General features: G+C 44.9%; 1 protein-coding gene across 3 annotated transcripts; it reads right to left on the bottom strand.

Annotated features, from left to right (window-relative positions):
* Positions 1-340: 340 nt before the first annotated feature.
* Positions 341-20371, bottom strand: CCDC191 (coiled-coil domain containing 191). Of its 3 annotated transcripts, none has more exons than XM_075765757.1 (17): positions 20190-20371; positions 19740-19778; positions 18772-18913; positions 16354-16485; positions 15640-15818; positions 14913-15136; positions 13960-14116; positions 11880-12070; positions 10850-11099; positions 9015-9484; positions 8404-8498; positions 6697-6779; positions 5230-5319; positions 3941-4084; positions 2588-2740; positions 2055-2209; positions 341-553 (listed from the first exon to the last, which is right to left on the bottom strand). In XM_075765757.1, the coding sequence occupies exons 1-17, from the start codon at positions 20337-20339 to the stop codon at positions 421-423; spliced, it is 2787 nt and encodes a 928-aa protein (XP_075621872.1). In that variant the 5' UTR covers positions 20340-20371; the 3' UTR covers positions 341-420. The 3 variants fall into 3 exon arrangements, with proteins under 3 accessions (XP_075621872.1, XP_075621880.1, XP_075621889.1); XM_075765765.1 differs by having other exon boundaries at positions 18772-18859; XM_075765774.1 differs by lacking the exon at positions 18772-18913 and having other exon boundaries at positions 20190-20285.
* Positions 20372-20394: the final 23 nt, after the last annotated feature.

Here is a 20394-nt window from a genome sequence, read left to right as displayed (position 1 = left end):
TACTGGCAACAGAAAAGCACCAGGTTACTGCTTAAGGAAAAATAGGTGCAGTTCAGTTCTGTGCTTCCTGTGATGGAGGAGGATTCATGTCAGTGCTGCAGCTCTGCGTGTAGAAATGGTCTTGGCCTGAAACGCTCCCTGTGCTAGGCTTTGGTTACCTAGGCCTTGCTGCCACCAGCCAAGACATCCCTACAGAGACTTCACATGAGGAGAACCTTGTGGGGAATAACCCCCCTAAGTGCAAAGTGAAACTGTCAGAGAAATTTCCATATACGCTTAGTTCACAACAGCAGTGGCCCCAGGGAGTTTCCTCTGGCTGTGAGACCCTTTGCATTGGATTTGTTTCAGTCAGTAGGAAGAAAGCGCTGAACAGAATCAGTCTTTTTGTCCCATTTCCCAGTCTCCTTTGCCTCTCTTCTGTCATGTTTGGAAGTCAGGGAGAACTTCAGCTACTCTCCTGCGTAGCTGATTTCTCCTTTCCTCTCTCTCTCTTTCCTTTTTCACCAGTAATGGGTACTGCCTCCATGCCTTGAATGCATTCAGCATGAGTCTCCTTAAAGAAATGGGGGACACAAAGAACAAAGTGACGACACGCAGATGTGTGTGTAACATAACAGGTAATCAAAAGATGACTTCTATATGACGGGAAAACTCCCCTAAAATACCTGTGACATTTGTCCTTTCTGCTCCTAGTCAGGGTTGTGACATGTTAAACATCTACATGCAGACCACACCATTAATATGTCAATCATCCCAGGAGAAAATAACACAGTGCCCTTCTCTATTCCTCTCTCCCAAGAATTTTGCTCCTCCCTTTGACAGGATTCATTAGCTGGTGTTTGCTTAGCGCTCTGAGGATGAAAGATGTTTCTTGAAGAATTAATAGAGTCTCTGAGAGCAGTTTATTCAGGAGAAATGCAGGCTTGTTTGGTCCAGGCCAACCGATTGGAGTGCAGGTAGCTGGGCTCCAATTCTTACCCGATTTTAATCACCCCAGCAGAGGTGCCTTACCCTGGGTTCCTATATGGGCAATAGGGAGCAACAGTCCTATTTAAAGAATAGTTTGCTATGTCAAGGTCTGAACTCCCTTTTGCCAGTCACTGGGGGAAGACGTAAGGTGGAATGACTGGTGATTATCCTCCTAATATGAGATCATACTTAGAATGAATCCATTCTCTTCCTGGGTCTGAATTTTCCCTGGTTCCTCCAGTTTGCTGGCTTGTTAGGTTAAATCATGCACTGTTCTGATCTTACTGACATGGCAGGCTAGAATAGGTTCACTCTACCACATAAAAGGTGAATTTAATTAAATTCCTCCTCCAAGGTGCTGTGTATCCTGTCTGGGCTATGTACAGGCTATTCATGACTGCGTGCAGCTGACATGCTTTCATGGTGAGGCAGGTAAATATGCTTCTGTTTTCAGCTGAACTTTGACAATAGTTTTTTCCTCCTGTTACAATACACAGCTAATGCAGTTATGGGACAATGAGTGAACTGGGCGTGTCTGGCTCCAGTCGTGATTGGTAGAACTGCCTGCTGTAGTTCTCACTGCCAAGTCAGGCTGGCGATGGCATAAACTGAAAGATTTCTTAAGTAGGGTCTCTAGTTGATCAACTTTGGATTTGTGAAATAAATTATCTGCTGTGGACAAAACAATACAGTGTAATTCCTGCACAATCACTGGGCTTGCTATAATCGTACTTAAAGACCTTGCTAAGGCAGCTTTTAGCAGAAGCTGCATGGCCACATCTGCTAATCAGCTTAGAAAGTTTCAGCTACTTATCCGCTTTCGCTGTATTCTCTTTCAGCAGATTAAAAAGTCCTGTGAAGGGTACAACTACATTTCCTTTTCCAGACTGCATGGAAAATTCTTACCATAAACCTCTGCTGATGTTGTCTGTGCGTATCACAGAAGCAAAATACCAGCAGTAAAGAACCTGTTTCACATGTTCCTGAGGAGCAGATAATTGACCTGTCAAAAGTAGTCTCTAAAATAATCTATAGGGTATATTAAACCTAACTAAAAAGAACTGCTGGCAAAGGAGTATGCTTACTTGTTCCTGTGTTCAGTAGCAATCTTCAGCTTCTCCCATAAAGTATTCTTTTCCTCCACAATCAGATCAAACCATGCCCAGAAGTACTTCTCCATGAGGCAGGCTGCATGGAGGGTACTCGCTCTCTCCTCCAGAGTGGAGATATAATCCTTGTACTAGGGAAGGAGGACAGAGAAAGAGGTGAGAATGGATTCTTTCTCCTAACCCTCAGCCCAATAAGCAGAAAGCAAGCAGTGCTGAGACTGTGGCAGTGAAGGGTAATGGGGACAGGAGTGGAGGAAAATCAGCAGGGAGCAGGGTCAGAGAGTGCAAAAGTGGAGGAGCAGTACATAAGAGTGTCCTGGGTGGAGGAGAATGATAGAGTGGAGAGCTGAAAGAAGGTCTCTGAAGAAGGGAATGATGGTGCTGAATGGGGACAGCATTAACCCCACAAAGGTTGGTCTACAGGCGTATGCAATGGCACTGTGGTCAGGGGAAAGCGCAGCAGCAGCTAGCTTGCTTGGTATTGTTTCTCCACTGTGGCACAGGCAAACCTTTAGCCAGTTCCTGAAGCCCCGTCTCAGCAACGTATGGGAATAGAAGTCCTCAGCCCGAGACACCTTCTCCATGAGGCTCCCCTGGGTGTCCTGGAGCCAAGTCATCAGGCATTTCCTCTGCAGGCCCAAGCAGTGGTGCCTTTGTGCCACCTGAGGAAAGATAGCACAGGTGGCAGCTAGTTACCTGGACTCTAGTGACTACATAAACATAAAGCTACAGAAAACTAGGTACACTAGAACATCACCTCAGCTTTCTGGGGCCCCCAAAATGCAGATACCTGACAGCTGGAACACCTTATAGGATAGGTTCCCACAAAAAGGGGTCAGCCTAAGGAACAAGACTAGTCTTATCAGGCTACTGTTGCGTCACTTCTAGAGAATATCCTTTTGAATTAGATGCTCAGTTTAAGCTATGTGAATGGAGCAGAGGCATGGACTGTAAACAGTTTAGTCCAACCCTGTCCGTAATGCTGACCAGCAGGGTGGACTTACAGAGCAGCTGCTATCCCTCTACTTCTTCCCAGCCGGAAGCCTGTGTGCATTTGGTCGAGTACTGTAAGTAGCTGCAGTTCCAGTGATTTAAGTGGAAGCTTGCCAACCTAGCCCTGGGCTCTGGCTAAATCTTCAGGATACGGTTGAGGGTTTATTAGTCCACCCCTGATCAGGCATGCCGATTCAGTCATGTATGGAAATGTGTTGTTAGCAATATTTATGTGTCAAGGTCTCAGAAGCTACCACTTGCTGTTCTGCACTGAAGTATGGCCAGGCTAGAACAGATCACTGGATTATCACCTGTGGTGTCCTACCTCTAGCAGTGACCAACACTGCACCAGCTGCAAATCCAAAGAGAGGGAAAGCCCTAGTGATGGGCTGGGGTTAACTAACTACAGTGGCTTGGCAGTGTTTTACTGATTAGCTTTGCTGTGGAGCAAGAGAACTGACAGGCTCATGTCATATAACTTCAATTTATTTTTTTGGCTGTATCATACTAAACTAACTCCCACTATGTTATTGGCATCAAGTCATGTGGCAGTACTGCAGACAAGTGGAGGCTACAAAAGGTGACTTCTCATTAGATTGAAATTTGTTCCTTTCTCTGTCCTTTTGGTTCCTGTTTAATCAGCTATAAATGAGGATGCCACCCTTGTGGGTTTTTGATGGCCTTTCGTGATTATTGTCAGATGGGCTGATTTAAAGAACTAATATAGGGCAGGGTGTACAGGGAGAATTTTTGCTTTTTCCATTTCAACCTGGCTTAAGAGCCTATTAGAGTTTCTGCTAAGTGCTACATCCATTCTTTTTTCCCTTCCTCCCATGGCATCAGTCCTTTCCTTTCTCCTCAGCACTTACCACCAGGTTTTCCTTGGCTTGCTCCCTCAGCCTTTTCCATGGCACCATTCCCAGCCTTCTGAGCAGGACCTTCTCATAGTGATCTCTGGCCTTTTTCTGGAGCTGCTGCTCTTTCTCCAGCCTCCTCTGCTTCTCCAGCTCTTTCTACAATAAAAACAGCAGTAGTTTTAATTCAGTCTGGATGAAGAGGATGTTAAGCAGTGACAATAGATTGTCATATTGGAGCTGGAGGTCCTGACCTGACAGGAAAGAGGGATCTGCATCATCTTTAGCAGTGCAGACCAGACATGACCCCATGTACTAGAACCTGTGGTAGAAAGCAAACTGTCTTGAAAATTCTCATGGAAGATGATGGTATTTCTGGACATGTCCTTGGGCCACGTATCAGTACATGGCCTTCCCTCAGCACTGCCGTTGGTGTTACTGTAGCAGACATCTAACCCATGGCTACCAGCAGCACTGATGTAGCAGGAACCTCCTTTTGATGGGCCTTTATCGATGTGGGGAGGGATGCTTTGGTGAACTCGAGGAGGGCAGCTTTCTATGTTTATAAAACTAGATTGAAAACATGTCCAAAAATGATTCTGAGTTTATGCATGGACCCTATCACTTAATCTAGCCTAAACAGTAGGGGAGGCATGTGGGTATTATATAACTGCACAATATTACTTTTGACTGGGACTCGGGGATGAAGGTCAAACATCCTAAAACACTCAGTCCAAGTAGAACACTAGTTGTAGGTCAAATCCCTGTGGGATTTCAAATGTGCTATTTGGGTTATTAGGACAGCTCATTTCCAAGTAACAGTAATGAAGTGGGGCTATTCCTAGGCTAGCTCCAAGGAGAGGATGCTTCTATTCTTCAGGTGTAAAGTTGCCTTTGATATAGCTGTCAGGCTTGTTTACGTTTAAATTGTGTGATTGGTATCGCTGTGTATATGCTGAAGGGGGATACAAGTGGAAGGAGCAGTCTGAAAGTAGGCTGAACATGCTGCTACTGTGGGGGCTTATGTGGCTGTACCTCAGCCCTGCCAGCTGGGACCTCTAGTCCTGCTGATGAGACAGAGACAGTATATACTTCATAGTGTGTTTGGTCCACAGCCCTTCCTGTAACGTTGCCAAAAAGGGGGAAGGTGGTTAGTCTAGATAGCACGTGCTGTGGAACTCTGCTCTACTAATGAAGACCTTCAGTTTATGTTACTCTGGCTGCTGAGTGCTAGTGGGCAATGGCTCTTCTTCCCAATCCCTGCTAAAGGTGGGTAAGGGGGAACAGGTGAGGTGCTTTGTCACCAGCTTCTGCTGCCTTCTCTCCTCCTGTCGTTTTTCCTTTTCCTTGGCCTCCTTCTTCTGTCGTTCTTCCTCTTCAGCCTTCAGCTGGGCCTTGAAATGGAGAAAATGGAGGAAGGTAAAATTTAATTTGGTGCATGTCACCTTTTCAGAGAACACAGACCTCTAAGCTTTCCCAGCATTCCTCTACTGACCAGCACCTGAAACTTCAGAAGGAAGCAGACTGTCACACACTAGACATGATCTGTGCTGGACAATGAACTGTGGAAGGGAAAAGAAGGAGGGACTATTCTTTTTACTATCTATCTATTTCTTTGCCCTAAGCTATAGTATTTGCCCACTCTTCCCCTAAAAAAATTAAACCATACACTAAGTTATTTATTGATAACCTGATTACTGAAGTCAGCTGTGAATCCCTGGGCTTTGCTCTGAAGTTTTACTTCTACATGCAAAGCAGTGTCATAGGTACCCAAACACTTCTTTCCCCAAACACTGAAGATCAAAGAACCTGATTTACTTCAGTACTGGTCATAGTTGGCAAAATATCCTTCTCTGAACATTTATCTACTCCCCTTGCAAACGCCACTCCACTTTGATTTGACAAAGCTTTTGCTCTTGATGTGTGCATCAAAGGCCTAAAACCCATACCAATCATAATGCATGATTACTACGACTGTGCTTCCTGATCTCTACAATCATGGCAACTGCAGCTGAGGAAACCTAATCTGATGCTTGTCTGTCCACTCTATGGTTAAAGTGTTCTCTAAGGCTTGTTTCAGCCTCCTGTGTATGTGAATGCATCTCTCTTGCTTGGAGAAGGAAGAAATGCTGATTGTTTTAGGATCCCAGTTCTGAGCTTTCTAATCCTAATGCAACTTATTATCAATGCTTTTAGTAACAGCTTATTGCCCTGAAGCTAAGAAGGCTCCTCTTGTTGGATGTGTATCACAGAATTTGTGTATTAATTATGCAGACATTGTCCATATCTTCTCTCTTCAGCAGAGATTTGCTAGAAAGATGCAGGGTATTTACTAGGTGAGACTGCACGTCCTCAAGCTGCATGTGACCAGACGGGAAAGGCAGGGGAGGGGAAACCCACCATTGCCGGGTCCAATCAAGTGGATCTCTGCACACACTTCCACCTTCCCATCCTCGGCAAGGACAAGTTACCATCATGGGGTAGATGTGAAAGAAGTGTTGTGGGGGTGGGAAGGGAGGCTGCTTCTAGAATTGCAACTGCATCAACATGAGGTGTCTGCCTGTGATATGGCAGGGCTAGTGCTATCACTGCATGTAAATGCAGCAATAACTACTTCTTTTGATGTGTGCCAGACATCTGCTTTCTCACAAGCTATAAAACTGTTTTAGATAAAGGGCTTTTTCTTGGTCCCTGACTCTGGGGTTAAAACAGCATTTCTTGTAACTGGAATGGCGTGAAAGAGACTTTATTTCATTTACCACTTCCCTTACCAATTTTTCCTCTTCTCTTCGTTGTTTGGCTTCTTCTAGTTTCCTCCTCTGTTCTGCACGCTGAGTTGCTCTGTCCTCCATAGCTACAGAAACAGAGGACATAAGGCTTAGTGGAAAGGAGCTATAGGATAATGGCAGAAGTTTGGTGAACAAGGATGACCACCTCACTCTACTGCAGGCCCCCACTGACCTGGCAATGCCAGCACAAAGGGACTTGCTTTCTGCTGCCTGTTATGGCTGGCAGCGTCATGAATAAGGAACCCATAAACATTGGAGATGACTCGGGACTACCCCAGTCACTCTCCTTGGTTGACAGTCACAGCCATGAGGCTCAGTTATGAAAGGAGCTGTGGTCAGACGTTTTATCCCTGTCATCCCTGATTGAGTGCTGAGGCTCAGGGCACCTGATTTAACAGCAATTGCTATGAGGTCTCCAGTAAGCTCCAATTGCTTATTTAGAGTGATTTCACAATGGAAAGCATCCCTGCCACATTGACACACAGGTACTTGGTCCCACTAGTGAGCAACTACTGCTTAATGCTTCTTTAGGGAGATGATAAATTGCAATGCAGTGATCTTGCTAGCTATAAACAAAGATGCTGATGTGCTATCAGTGCTGATGTGACCACACAGAACATGCAGTGGAGGTGAGAACTCATGCTCGCTTCTTCTGAAGTCACAAATGAAGCACAGGCTGAAGCAATTGGGGGGGGCATTTAAGTGTTTTGACCACAACAGGTTTCCTCAGATTCTCTTCTCCTCTCAGCTGTCCCAGGATTCTCTGCCAAGGGGAAATCATCCAGTAATAACTTGTTAACCGATTTTTTGGGGGGATCTTCAAACAAAAGCACTTGAGTGCTCTGAAAATACGCTTACTGTCTCTAAGGTGTAGAGTTCAGGCAAATCAGTGAGCGATAGCTTGGACTAGGTAGTATTGGAGGTGAACACAGTCAGTTAATGAAAGACAACTATTAATGCCCAGCTATTATAGCCAAAAAGCTCTTGTGATCCCAAAACTGTTAAAACATCACAATGATCAGATTGCAAACAACTTTTCATGCAGACTGTGACCACCCCCTAGTTGATATGGAAGAACATGCCCTAGGGATATAACAGAACCTGATCTTAATTTACTTAATTTACTGCATGAAAAGGCTGTGCTGCATGTTTAGCATGTATATGCTGTTCCAGCGTGGCCAGAGAAGGGGAGAGATCTCACAGAAGGCAGGGATCCAGAGCTCCTTCCCCAGCCTAGCTACTGTTGTCTCACAAACCCTTGGGTAGGCACTTAATTCCCTTTGAAATTTCAATACCTCTGTCAAAGTTAGATGAAAATGACTGGTCAGTTTAAGTCTTACTTGGATGCACAATGAAGGGAATAAGACTAACAGCAAAAATTCCTGCAGAACTTCTCTCTCTTGAGTCTTGTCACACCAGAAACAATCTCACAAGTGTCAGGAGTAACTACTGCCGCAGTGTACTAAGCATGGACTTGAGGGGCTTGCAGTGGCCTAGGTTTTACAGATGCCTGACGGGCACGAAAACAGCTCACCCTCTCATGGCACTGGTCAGGCTGGGAAAGAGGGTGCTGAGTTTTACTTGCATACTGTCATCAACCAGCAAGGCTGAGGCAAAGAAAGAGAGAAGTTTCCAGACAAGCTGTTGAGAAAAGTGGTCTGGAATGGTCTTTGCTATCTGGAACAATACCTTTCAGTATAGGATGAGCTGAGGTCAGCCGGTTGGAGGGCCTTCTGCCTTGCATCACTGCCCTTGTGTTTTCTGGCCCATGAGAAACAGGATGACTTTGAAAGGAAAAAGTAAAGAAATTCATCAATGAATGTGAAATGATGTCTCACACCTACCACCTATGGTTGAGAAACACTTTGTAGTTTCTATTCTCTGTTCTGCTGCAATTTTATTCTGATTTCCTGATACACCTTTCTTCTGCTTGAAATGGGATTAATGATGCATCCTTGCAAAGGAGCTGAGTACTCAGGGCTGCTGCATGTTCTGCAGTACTGAGGATGACACACCCTTTTTTCCTAACTAAATAAATCCCAGCTGCTACTATGTGTGACCCTCTAGTATTGCTGTTTCTAAATGGGTACTGTATGGCTCACATCGTGTCAAACCATTGCAAAAAGGGAGAAGGATGGAAAACTGTGGCCAGCCTGATACTAGCCTTGAGGCTAAGTCACAAGTGAAAAGAAGACCACATAGCACTAGCATGACTGAAGTGTGCCTGGCAAATTCTGGCTCAACTTGAGTGGGAATGAGACGTGCTGACTAATTGAGCCTGCTTTTTCGAGAGCATATACCTCAAATGGGTTGTATTCTTGCATCTGTATTGTTTTTCCCTCTTCGTTTTTTCCTCCCTGGTTTGTGAACCAGAGTTGTTAAGTGGCTGGGTTACAGCCATGGCTTGTGCTGCCTCTTCTTTAGCTCTGCTCAGCCTCTGACTTTCTTGCAGTTCAAGGATCACCTCTTGCTGTTTCTGAAGCTGCTGCCTCTGCTCCTCAATCAGATGTTGCTGGAAGGCATGACGGTATTCAAAATGGCTACCATAAGCAGGAGCTGTCTTTGTACCAGATGCCTGAAACTGCTGGGGGAGAGTGGCTATTTGATTCCTGTACACAGCCTGGTCCTGGGCACTTGGGACTGCATGTTTTAGGGTAATCTCTGAGGCAAATTTGGGTTTCCTGTAGGACTGAGATGTGTCAGCAGCATCCCAACAAGAGTGGTGTCTGGTCTGGTCAGGTTCTTTCTTTCTGAGGCAAGTTTCAATTGGCTAGGGAAGAAAAAAAAAAAAGAAATTAGGAAAATTTGGCATTGATTCAAACCAAGCACTCTTCTGTCCTACCTACGTAGGATGTGTTTCTTTAATGCAAATCTAGTGAGATGCCTGAGAAGTAGGGTAATCTCAGCTATGCAATCTTTATCCAGTTCCTAGCCAGGGCAGAGGGGCCCTGTTATGTACAAAATGGGGGGCTGTGGGAAAGAATTGTTAAGAAGCTGTGTGCCATTTCACTGGGAGAAAAAAGTCCTGATCAGGCAAGAGCTCTGGCAGGAATATATCCTGACTATTTTGTTGGGGAGCACAGCTCAGGACAGCTCATTTCTTGAGGGGTTAGCTCATCTCTCAGGGATTAGTGTACTCCCTTTTGGACTGTGGTGTCCCTGCTCAGCACTCAGATGGAGAATAAAGGGAAAACCAGTTGTTGGATGTGATCTACACAGCCAATCTACTGGACAGCCCCTTTTCAGATGGAAGAGAAGTCTACATGGTGCTGCTTCCTCATGCCTCTTCTCCAGCTTTGATAAATATTACTGTGAAACAGATGCACAGTGGGGAATGAGGCTGAGCCTTTTCTCACACATGGTCTTTCTCTGAAGAGGCATCAGATGTAACGTCTGCTTTCTGATTCCTAGGTCAAACCCCAGATTCCATCCCATCCTTTCAACATAAATTTTACCAGTGCATCAGAAGAAAAATACGGGCCTACTGGGATGATATATGCACTGTAGGAAATCAACTTTTGCTGACACTTAAGCAAACAAAAAGCTTGACCTGTAATATGTGTATGTGAGCTGTCATGCTGGGATCGGGATACTGCTGTGATACAGGCTTTATAGACAGAAAGGAACGGCAGGTTCTGACCTGACAAATGACAATTTAAGGAAGCAACCTCTGATTCTCCTCTCCTATCTCCTTGTGATGCTTATTATCCTGAAACAGCCAGTGACAACTTTTTTCCCCCACACTTAAAAGCCAGAGAGCTGCCCTGGCATGACAAAATCTCTTGTCACGCAGTCAAGCGTTATTCTTTTTAAGTCTAAGCAGGCATCAAAGATGTAAGTAATCTCTCAGCAAAAGTGATCTGGGGGTGGGATGCTCATTGCGACTCACCGTACATGAAGGGTTGTTCTCTGGCAGCATTAGAGACTATTTTTAAAACTCATCCATTGTCCCTCACGTTTGCCTCTGATTTTTAAAGACTTCTCTCCTGAACAGTTGCAGGCAGGTATTTGGGGATCACGCTGGGAAAGAAGCCTTCCTCTGGGACAATATATTCTTTATTTCAGATTGCTCAAAAGAAGTACTTTGTGAGAGTACCAAGATACCAATAGACAAAACTACATAGGAAGGATTTACCTTGTCTTGCTGCCAATCCTGATGATGGTTTACTTTTGCTGTCCCAAGCTTGATAACCTCCCGTGGCCTGTCCAGACCATCCTTCCCCAGTGACATTCTCTCCAGCAGCTGTGCCATCTTTCTCTTCGTCTCCTCCCTCTTAATCTGCAGCTCTCGCTTTTCTGTCTCCGCTTGGCTCCAGCGCTGCCATGCCAGAAAGCAGCAGCGCAAAAGCCGTCGCTGGTTATGCTCCACAGACAGTTGTGTTTTCCTGAATGAGAAAGCATTTGTGTTATTATAGGAGTTAGGCTTCTGCCCAAGCCTGCCTGTAACAACTGCATCAAGTACAGCAGTCCAGGCCATGGCATGAGCCCCGTAACTTCCCAAGTCTTTTTGTCGCTTAACTCTGAAGGCCCTCCAAAGCTGTATAGAGTTTCTCCAAGGAGGAGTGGCAGGGCTGAAAAGATGCCCATTAGTTTGAAATAAGTTTCCCTAGTTGATATTTTGCAATTTCCTGTGTCATCCTTGGGCTGTAGGATAGGTGCAAAAGAGGTATCCTGCTCCCTTGTCAGCTGCATGGGGGGAAGTGGCAGTGCCTCACCACACAGCCTGCCAGACACCTGCAAAACCAAAATTTTCTCTGGCTGATAGGGAATACATCCAACAGCCTCCTTAATGAAAGGCACTGGGCAAAATGCTCTCTGCTATACTATTACTGAAATAGGAAATAACTATATTAATCAGGAATAAATACGGTACCTCATATTCTCTGGGGTCCAGAGCAAGCCAGGGTGAGATTTCCAGGAAAGATACATACAGATAGTGTGAGACACAGGCTTGCCTCAAAGTGCTAAAGCTCTTGTTTATCTCTGTCCCCCCTTTTCATCTGTGCCACAACGCCTCTGGCAGACTGCAGGCAATGCAGCAATTTTCTCAAAAAGCTACTGTTTTCCTCCTGCTGGCTAACTGGCAAGCCCCTTTTACAGTCCCTGATCACTGCACTGCTCAGTACTGCGGCAGTAGGAGGAATTCTACAGTGTAGGGTCACTACCTGTTTTGATCTTGGAGATGAACTTCCAATTGTTGTGTCTCCTGCTCTACTTTCTGGGCCCAAGTATAGTTTCTCCAGGCTCGCAGGGCCTTCAGTTGGCATTTCCAATCAGCAAGGACTCTGGCTTTTCCCATTTTAATTCTGTGCTCCAGAATGACTTTCAGCCAAGCAGAGAAATGTCGTTGCATGCACTGCATAGGAGAGTTTCAGAAAACCAATGAGCAAGATAGAGCCCGTCACACAAATGCTGATCCTCTCCACCCTTCCCCTTATCTGACTTTCCTTTTTGAGATTCTTTTTAGAATCCCCACTTTCAACAATTACCTTGAGGGTAATAAGCATAACGCAGAGCATGTGCAGGTCTTCTACAAAAAGCAGAAAGGTACTATAAAGATAACAGTGTAGGGCTCTATGCTTTTGAGTGAAACGCACTTAGTTCACCAAGTGAAACACACTTATTCACCAAGGAAGAAAATGGGTGAGGAACACAGAATTTCTAGAGACAGGGAAGACATTCAAAATCTAGCAAATGTCTAAGATGCTATAAGGTACGAACAGTTCTGTGGAGAATAGTTCACAAACATCTTCATGGACCACTTGTTTGTTTTTTTTTAAATTAGACAAAACCCAATACACTTCCTAGCATGAATTTATGACACAACCTAAGATCACCCTTGTTCCAGTAGGAAGCCAAACCTTTCCCCTATTGTGTAGACTTACTGCATCTGGGAGTGATTTACACTGTACAGAACAGCAATTTGCTATCTAATCTACCCCATAATTCTAGCCCTGTCACTGCAGACACTGTTCATTTTGATCCTCCAAGTGGGTCAACTCACAGGACTCAGCTGTTCCCCTTTTGTCATAATGCCTTGTTTTAATTGCATTCCTCTCACTCACTGAAACCTCCAAATGCAGACTTACAAAAAGGACAAAATGTCAATGCATTAGCTATTTCTTTCTGCTTTAGGAAAATAATCAAAGTGTCACTATTGCTTAGCTCAGCTAAGCCGTGGCTTCTCACATTATCCCAGCCCTAAATTGTTCTGTGGTTTCATTCAGGCTTATCTTCAAAGCTTAGATTGTGCTGGAGAGAAGCTGTGTACTGCTAAATAGTAGCCAAGCTCAAATCCAGCAGATGGGCAGATGAAGTGAGCCACAGGGAGAAAACACCATAAAAGCTAAGGGATTCTTCTATTAAAAAATTCTAGATGTAGATAAGTAGACATTAATGATGATGACTGCTCTATTAATTAAAAACATTACATGATGGATGGCATTCAGACCTGCACTCAGGGAAATTTATTCCCTTTGCTGAGACTGTCCATATAAAATTATTCAGTACAAAAGGATCACTCTTTAATTGCAAGTATTTGTTACAAGCAGGTGTTTAACCCAGAGCTGGCTACGGTATCAGAATAATGAGAGTAAAAGAAATAGGTGCCTACGAGGAATTATTAAAATCTGCATGCTTGTCTCAGAAGAGCTGTTGCAACATCACAGAATATTCACTGCACCCAGTGGGAGTGGATCCTTGAAGGAACCCATTAACTGTGCATGTGCTGGCACACTTTAGCTCTTGGAGACCCAGCTCAAAATTCATCCCAGGCCTCAGCACTTCTCTTTTCTCTCCCTTCTCTTGCACCAGGGTCTGCAAGGCAATCTTTAAAATACCTTCCTATACACACAATAAGGGCTTCTCAGGCCCTTTTGCGCCACTTCCGCTCTTTTACTTCCTTCCTCAAGGTAACACAAATCTTGCTCCACTGCCTCCTCTGTACATCTGCCTATTTCTCAATTGCAGAAGCCTTTATGTTCACAGCTGTCCTGAGAGCCACATCTTTTCCACAATTCTAAGTGAAACTTCCCACTGAGTACACTTGAGATGCAGACACACCGGGGATGGAGGCTCAGGATTTCTTGCTCCCAGTCTTACAAGACATCTACTTTCCTGGTATTGGCAGGAGGGCTTAGAAGAAGTAAAAAATTCTGATAACCACAACTTTTTACTTCAGTTTTGCAAATGGTAGCTGAGGGCAGGTAGCTCGGAGTCTCAGACAAAGAAGGGGGTGATGCTCACTCTCTGCTTATTGGTGTGAATCCTGCACAGCAGCTCCTGAGCCTTTCTCTGTTTCTCCTCTCCTTGCTCTTCTTTCTTCAGGACTGGGGGTGGTGACGCAGTAATAGATACCTCCTGCAATGACAGCTTCTGACTTTTTTCTTGTGTATTCCCCTCCCTGGAAAGTGAACAAATATACAGATCCAATACAATGAGGAAAGTACTCTAGCACAGATTTCACTTTCTTTTTGGCCAATCCTAAGAGAATCACCTCTACAGCTTAGAAAGTTGCTGATTATTTAACTCAGCCTTCTTAGAAAACAGCCTCTGTCATGGTTTGGGGTCCCAGAGATTAAACAGTCTGGAACATTTCCAAAATATAGCAGGCAGAAGAAAACAGTAAGATTTCAGTAAAGCACTTGCATGAGAAGATTTAGGATTTCAGGGCTGCCTAAGTAAATAACTGGCATCCCTACAAGTCACATCTCTCTGACAACCCAAGCTCAGCAGAAGCAAAAATAATGTCACTGCAGAATTCTCAGCCAAGAATGCTTTATTCTCTCATAGCAGAGGAAGTATTGTAAGTGCTATACTTTCAACACAGACTATTCTTTTTTTTTGTGTGTGTGTGGTATACTGGCTTTCATGCTGCATTAGACACTAACGAGGCTGGATGTGGCCACAGAGTTGATGGAGAAAACGCACGGTGGTGCAAACACACTCCTGCTTTGTGATTCAGTGTACGTACTGGTACACTGAGGGGAGGCTAACAGTATCTTCAGCCCATCTTCCCACTAACAATAAACTCTGTCATTAATGTTGGTAACAAAGGAATAAAAGGTTTTGGGAGAGTTCAGGGAGAGAAAAAGCAGATGTTTCATTTGGGACCGTCACTCCTCTTACATTTAGCAAAAGGAGCTGATAAGAGAAATATTCTTCATATGGTTCTTTCCATGCCCCCCTCTGCCTCTTACGTTCTCCGTGCTTCTGCCACGATGGGCCTCTTCTCAGCCATTTCCTTTCGCAGCTTCACCATTGCCCTCTGGATCTCCTCTTCCTCCTTCTTGGCCTTCAGAGCCTTCCTCCTGTCCTCTTCCTGTGCTTGGAGCTTGGCCTCAGACAGAACTGATTTCTTCAGGGCCTTTTCTTGTCTCTGAAGCTCTAATGCTTTCTGACGCCTCATTCGGTTTTCTTTCACCTGTGAAGGAGGAAATGAGCAAAAGTCAAAACAGAAACCAAAGGCCGAAGAATTTGAGGTTTTTTGTACACTGACAGGGTGGGTGACAATCCACCTTTCACATGAAGCAAGCAAACCTGTCCGTAGCTGGCACTGACTGGACTGGTTCTGCTCTCAGACCAGCAAAAAACTCCATTCAGGAGAGTGAGGTTAAACCAGTATTACTCGATGGAACAAACTCAGAACTGACTGCCATGGTGGCTTTTCCTGTCAGTCTTCAGAAAGGAGGAAAACCTGAACAGTAGTGAAAGTTGACTGTGCAAGCTACTGTGAATGGCTGATGTGCACGTGGAAACACAGTAACGTTTCAGCTAAACTGTGGAAGAGCATCCTCGGGTATTTGCCTGCAAGTCAGAGATTACTGCGGGTTGGGAGAGAATACTGGGGAAGTATCACTGAGCATTTACTCTAATCCTATAATTCTCTATCTTATTCCTTTTAACTGTGCTGCCTTGCCTGCTCACCTGTTTGTGTCTGAGCTCCATGATTATTCGTGGATCTGCAAGTTTTTGTTTTTCCTTGATGTCTTCAAGTCTAAGGTCTTCCACTATCCCACAGTTCACAACTTCACTCTGCAAAAGATGCTGCAGGTATTCTTGGACAGAAGAACTTTCCAATTCATGTTCCAGATAGCTGCACAAGTCTGAAATGAGGAATTCAGATTATCTCAGGCTAGTCTGAAATGAATAAACCCCTCTGTCTCAGATCACAAAGCCTAACGTAATTAAAGGGATCGCCTTCCCAGACTGTGAATGCATTTCTGATGAAAGCGGACACACTGACTGCACTCCATTTATCCCCAAAGAGTCTTAATCAGTCTCCCATTGAACACGCTAGAGCAGTAACAACATTTCATCCATTTTTCACTGCCTTGCCTCTGAGCATCTCAAACGGCTGTATAAATTTGACAGGCCTCACAAATACCCATACACAAAAGAAATAAAATTTCTCTTTTACAAAGGGAGACATTGAATGTTTATGAGATGCGTTTGTGCAGCCCTACCTGCTGTAAGAGCTGGGGGAGAAAAAATCATCACCTCGAATCTTGTTTCTACTGAGCCCACTATCCTGGCCTCAAAGCAACTTTTACCTCTCAGTCTGACAAGCCAGGAGACCTCGCTTCCTTCCCCAGCACATCCTCAGAGAGGAAGCCAGGAACTGCTTTGTTGTGCTCTCACCATCAAACCGCTCATACTTCAGAGGGGCTGCAGAAGGCTTTTCCAGGAGGACAGAGGCAACCTCCTCTTCTCCATCTCTGATCAGCTCCTGTTGTAGTTCAGACTTCATCCAGTTACTGAGCAGCTCTTGGGCTATCATGAGGAAAGAGACTGATGACTTCACTTGCTTTAAAAATATATGGGTAAATGTAAACTAGCAAGACTCTGTCTCTGGGATAGTTATATCACATGCTGGGAAGGCAGTCTAAAATGACTGAAAGCTGATCTGCAACAGAAAATGGAATAAGGCTGATATAGTTCTATTCTCATCCTCTTGATCTATAAAAGAACAGGAAGAGAAGGTGGCAAACTTTTTCCATGTCACATATGTCACAAATGAATTCTTCTCCACCTCATTTTTCCTGTAATATTCTCTGGACATTTAGATCACTTGTGTGATTATTATAGCATTTATCAAGGAGATGGAATTCACGTGAGGAAATTCATAACTCAGATAGCTTTCGTATGTTTTACCACTGCGCTTGCACACACCTAGGTATTTTCCACATGTACAGCCAAGATTGTCACATGTTAAATACAAAAAGAACCACTGTTTGGATAAATGTTAGCTTCACGTGTACAGCTTAAGTTTTGCAAGTACCATAGCTCCTGGAGCAACCAGCGAGTCTAGATTACAAATCTGACAGGTGGCAAGCTTCACCAGGGACTACCTGTACTCAGAATTAAGACTGCAAGTACAGGAATGCACCCATCATGGATTTAGTACTCCTCAGTGAGCTCAAATGCATAATGACCAACTGGATACAACGTCCTTCTGTGGACTTTATTTGCATCTCCACTCTTCTGTGGAAAAAGGCAAAAATTCCTTTTTCAGAGTTCCTACTCAAAAGCAAAGATGGCTGAAGTGGCTGTTGCCAAGCTGGCTGCACAAGTGGCCAAGCTGTTAGCAGGGCTGTAAACTGCAAGGCATCAGGGGCAGCCCCATGAGAAGCTGAGCTGTCCTGAGCTATCCGTGAGGTGAGGATGGGCACAGAGCAGAGGTCTCAGCAGTGCAAGTAATCTCCTGTAAAGCGCACAGCCACTAGGCAGGACGAAGCAGCTGCTCCAAATCCCTAGTTCTAACACAAAATGAAGATGCTCCCATTGTGTCCTGGTATTTCTAAGGCAATAAAGCCTTTTTAAAACTTCCTTAAAAAGGGGTGGGTTTTTGAAGAAAACATAAATCTAATGTTTATTGTCCTTCAAATCACTTTTGTTCTCTTTTATAATCTCTCAGGCCAGCTCAGGAACAAGGAAATATATCTCATAACAGAAAGAAGAGAGAAAAACAGCTTATCACTTGGGGAAGGGTTACTTTTTTGACTGGGAATGTGAGGTCCTCATAACTAGAGTAAAAAAAGTCCTTGCACGTCTCTTATCGATACCTTTCTTTGCAAAGTGGCCTATGTGTAGTTAATACCATTAAGTATTCTAATAATGGATTCCAGATAAAAGGTTTTCTGCTGAGCTAGGAACAATCCTGAGGGATTGGTAGCTATAAAAAGGAAAACACAGGCAGAGAAGGGCAAACAAAAATAATAAAGAAACACGAGGAAAGCAAGCAACTTTCCCACCTATTGCAAAGACAGCTCCTTTTGAGCCACTATGCTTATATAATGCATTCAGACAGTGCACTGTAAGCAGATAAGTGTATTCTGTGCTATTAGGTGAACCCTTGATGACTGCAAGTGAAAAAGCTGACTCCCTGCATTGAAGTGGATGATCTTGAGACAAGTCTTCATTCCATTCTTTAAGGCTCACTTCTGAGTCTTAAAAAAATTGGTTGAGTTTTAAAATCCTGTTTCCTATCAGCTTTTTACACTGCAGATGTACATCTAGCACTCATGGGAGACAATTTCCCTCTTTTTTTTTTTAATGTACTGCAGTTTTGTTTTCAAATTTCAGTAAGCACTTGTGGCTACAGGCATTACAGAGGGAATATTTAGTTAACTAATTAGTGAGGAAAATTTTGCATGGGAAAACCACACAATTATTTGTACATGTGAAACTTACACAGAGCAACTCCATTTTCACATCTGGCCTGCTATCAAAAATATATCAAGTAATTTCATCTGGTTTCCTAGAGTCCACTAACTTGTACTTGTCCATACAGTGCATCTTCAAGGGCAGTATTCATCCTTGACCTGAAATCTCCAGGAGACAGAGTTTATCTTTCCCTTAGGTATGCTACTTAAGATCTACCTTGAACTCCAGCAATTGAGTCTTCTTATGCCTTTCTCCATTAGATAAAAGGCATCTTACTATGAACTGTTTCTTTTGCTCTCAAACTTTGTAAGCGCCTGTTCAGATCAGAACCATAATACTGGATGAAGAAGAGTTAATTTTCAGCAGCTTGTGGCAAGCAGTATTTCAGCTCACCTTCCTCACAGGCCTCATCATGATCTTGCAGCTGTTCCATGGTTTCCACACTCATCACAGGACCACAAGGCCCCTGTGAATACCTTGACTTTTGAAGGGAAAAAGCTTCAGAGACAGCATACTCAGAGGTTCGCTCCACTCTCTTTAAATTAAAGAAAGGAAAACATTTCTAAGGATTGCTGGATATAAATTTTTAAACTTCCTATATCCAGGTTTCTCCTCCAGAGAGAGCAAACATCAGTGGGAACGTAACACAAGACAGTATGGGTGTTAGAAGAAACAGACTGCTTTTGAAACACGTTTCTCTGACTGTTCTTGATTGACTGGAGAAATTAGACTTAGAAACGATTAAGTAATAAGCATTCATTTGGCAATTAGTGCCAATCACAGTGATTGGAGAACACGTTGGGAGAATGCAACATGGGGGCTGAATGGAGAGTTGCTGAGTCAGTACCCAGCAACCACCAACTATGAAAGTTAGTATCAGCACTTTGTCATAACTAGGCTGGCCACTGTGTAAATAGTCAGAGTGATTTTTCCATCCCATATTCATCTGAGGTGTAAATGGTCCTGCAGTGTCACATGTAACACCTGTACCCCAGACAGCCTGCATTTCTGCAGAAAATTGTCCCTTTATGCTAGGGCAACCAGAGCAACTTGCTGCCAGAGGCCTAGGGTGCTGCAGGAGGTGGCAGATGCTCACTTCTATCTGCCATAAGCAGTAGGCAGAGCATAGGGCTGCCCAAGGAAGTAAAACAAAGGGAAGCGCACCCTAAAAATCGTTTTCCTTTATCTCAGGTGGCTGTAGATGCAGGAGATGGTGCTTTGGGGTAAATCTCTTGCGTTACTTGTCCATACATACAACCTGCAGCACTGCTCAACAGCAAGCTGTGTGTGCGACCTGTGAGTTTTATGCATAGCAACAAGGTACCTTACTCTTGAGTGAGTTACTGTTCAAGTTACTTCACCTTGATCCAGTGTTCCAAGTTATCAGGGTCAAACCTTGGCTGGAAATAAGATAAAAAAATAATAGCACTGCAACCACCTGCAGAGCAATTCACTTGAGCACAGCGCAGACCTCCCATCCGCTGGCAAATCTAAGCGGCCGTTGCTGCAGCCCTCCCACAGACCTGGGAAATCTCTTTTCTGAGCCTGACCCCGCTCTTAAAACCGGACGGGACCCCAGGGGCGCGTCTCGCGTGCGCACAGCCCACGCAGCCCCCTCCGTTGGGGGCAGCCGACCTCCCCCCGCCCCCACCGCCATTCAAACCCTTGGGGCCGTGGCGGCCGCGCGCGGCCCCTCACCCGAGAGGGAGCGCCCTGATTGGACAGCGCCCTGATTGGACAGCGCCCTGATTGGACGGCGCCCCCTAGCGTTCTCCACGCCGCCTACCCGCCGTCCCGTCAAGCGCCGTTACCTCCGGTCTGGCCCCGGCGGTGAGGCGCCGCCAGCGGTACAGCTGGGGCCTGTGCCCCGGGAAGGCCATGGCCACGCCGGGCACCCCCGCGAGCCGTCCGCCCCTCTCAGCGTGTCGCACGGCGCATCGCGCCGGGAGAGGCCTCGCCATGGCAACGCCGCCTCCCCTCCGTGGGGGCGGAAGGGAGGTGTGTGTCGTGTCCCCA

This window comes from Balearica regulorum, chromosome 1 (assembly GCF_011004875.1).
Source record: "Balearica regulorum gibbericeps isolate bBalReg1 chromosome 1, bBalReg1.pri, whole genome shotgun sequence".
NCBI classification, from domain to species: Eukaryota; Metazoa; Chordata; class Aves; order Gruiformes; family Gruidae; genus Balearica; species Balearica regulorum.
The sequence above is the reverse complement of the archived record's forward strand: the minus strand, read 5'-3'. Positions and strand labels throughout refer to the sequence as shown.

What these genes read in the sequence shown, in the direction of transcription:
- CCDC191 (XM_075765757.1), bottom strand. Translation starts at nt 20,339, where the DNA reads ATGGCGAGGCCTCTCCCGGCGCGATGCGCCGTGCGACACGCTGAGAGG. An exon ending in CCGCCGGGGCCAGACCGGAG is followed by an intron (nt 19,779 to 20,189) that starts GTAACGGCGCTT and finishes TCTTATTTCCAG; the next exon opens with CCAAGGTTTGACCCTGATAA. An exon ending in AAGCCAAGGAAAACCTGGTG is followed by an intron (nt 2,741 to 3,940) that starts GTAAGTGCTGAG and finishes ATCTTTCCTCAG; the next exon opens with GTGGCACAAAGGCACCACTG.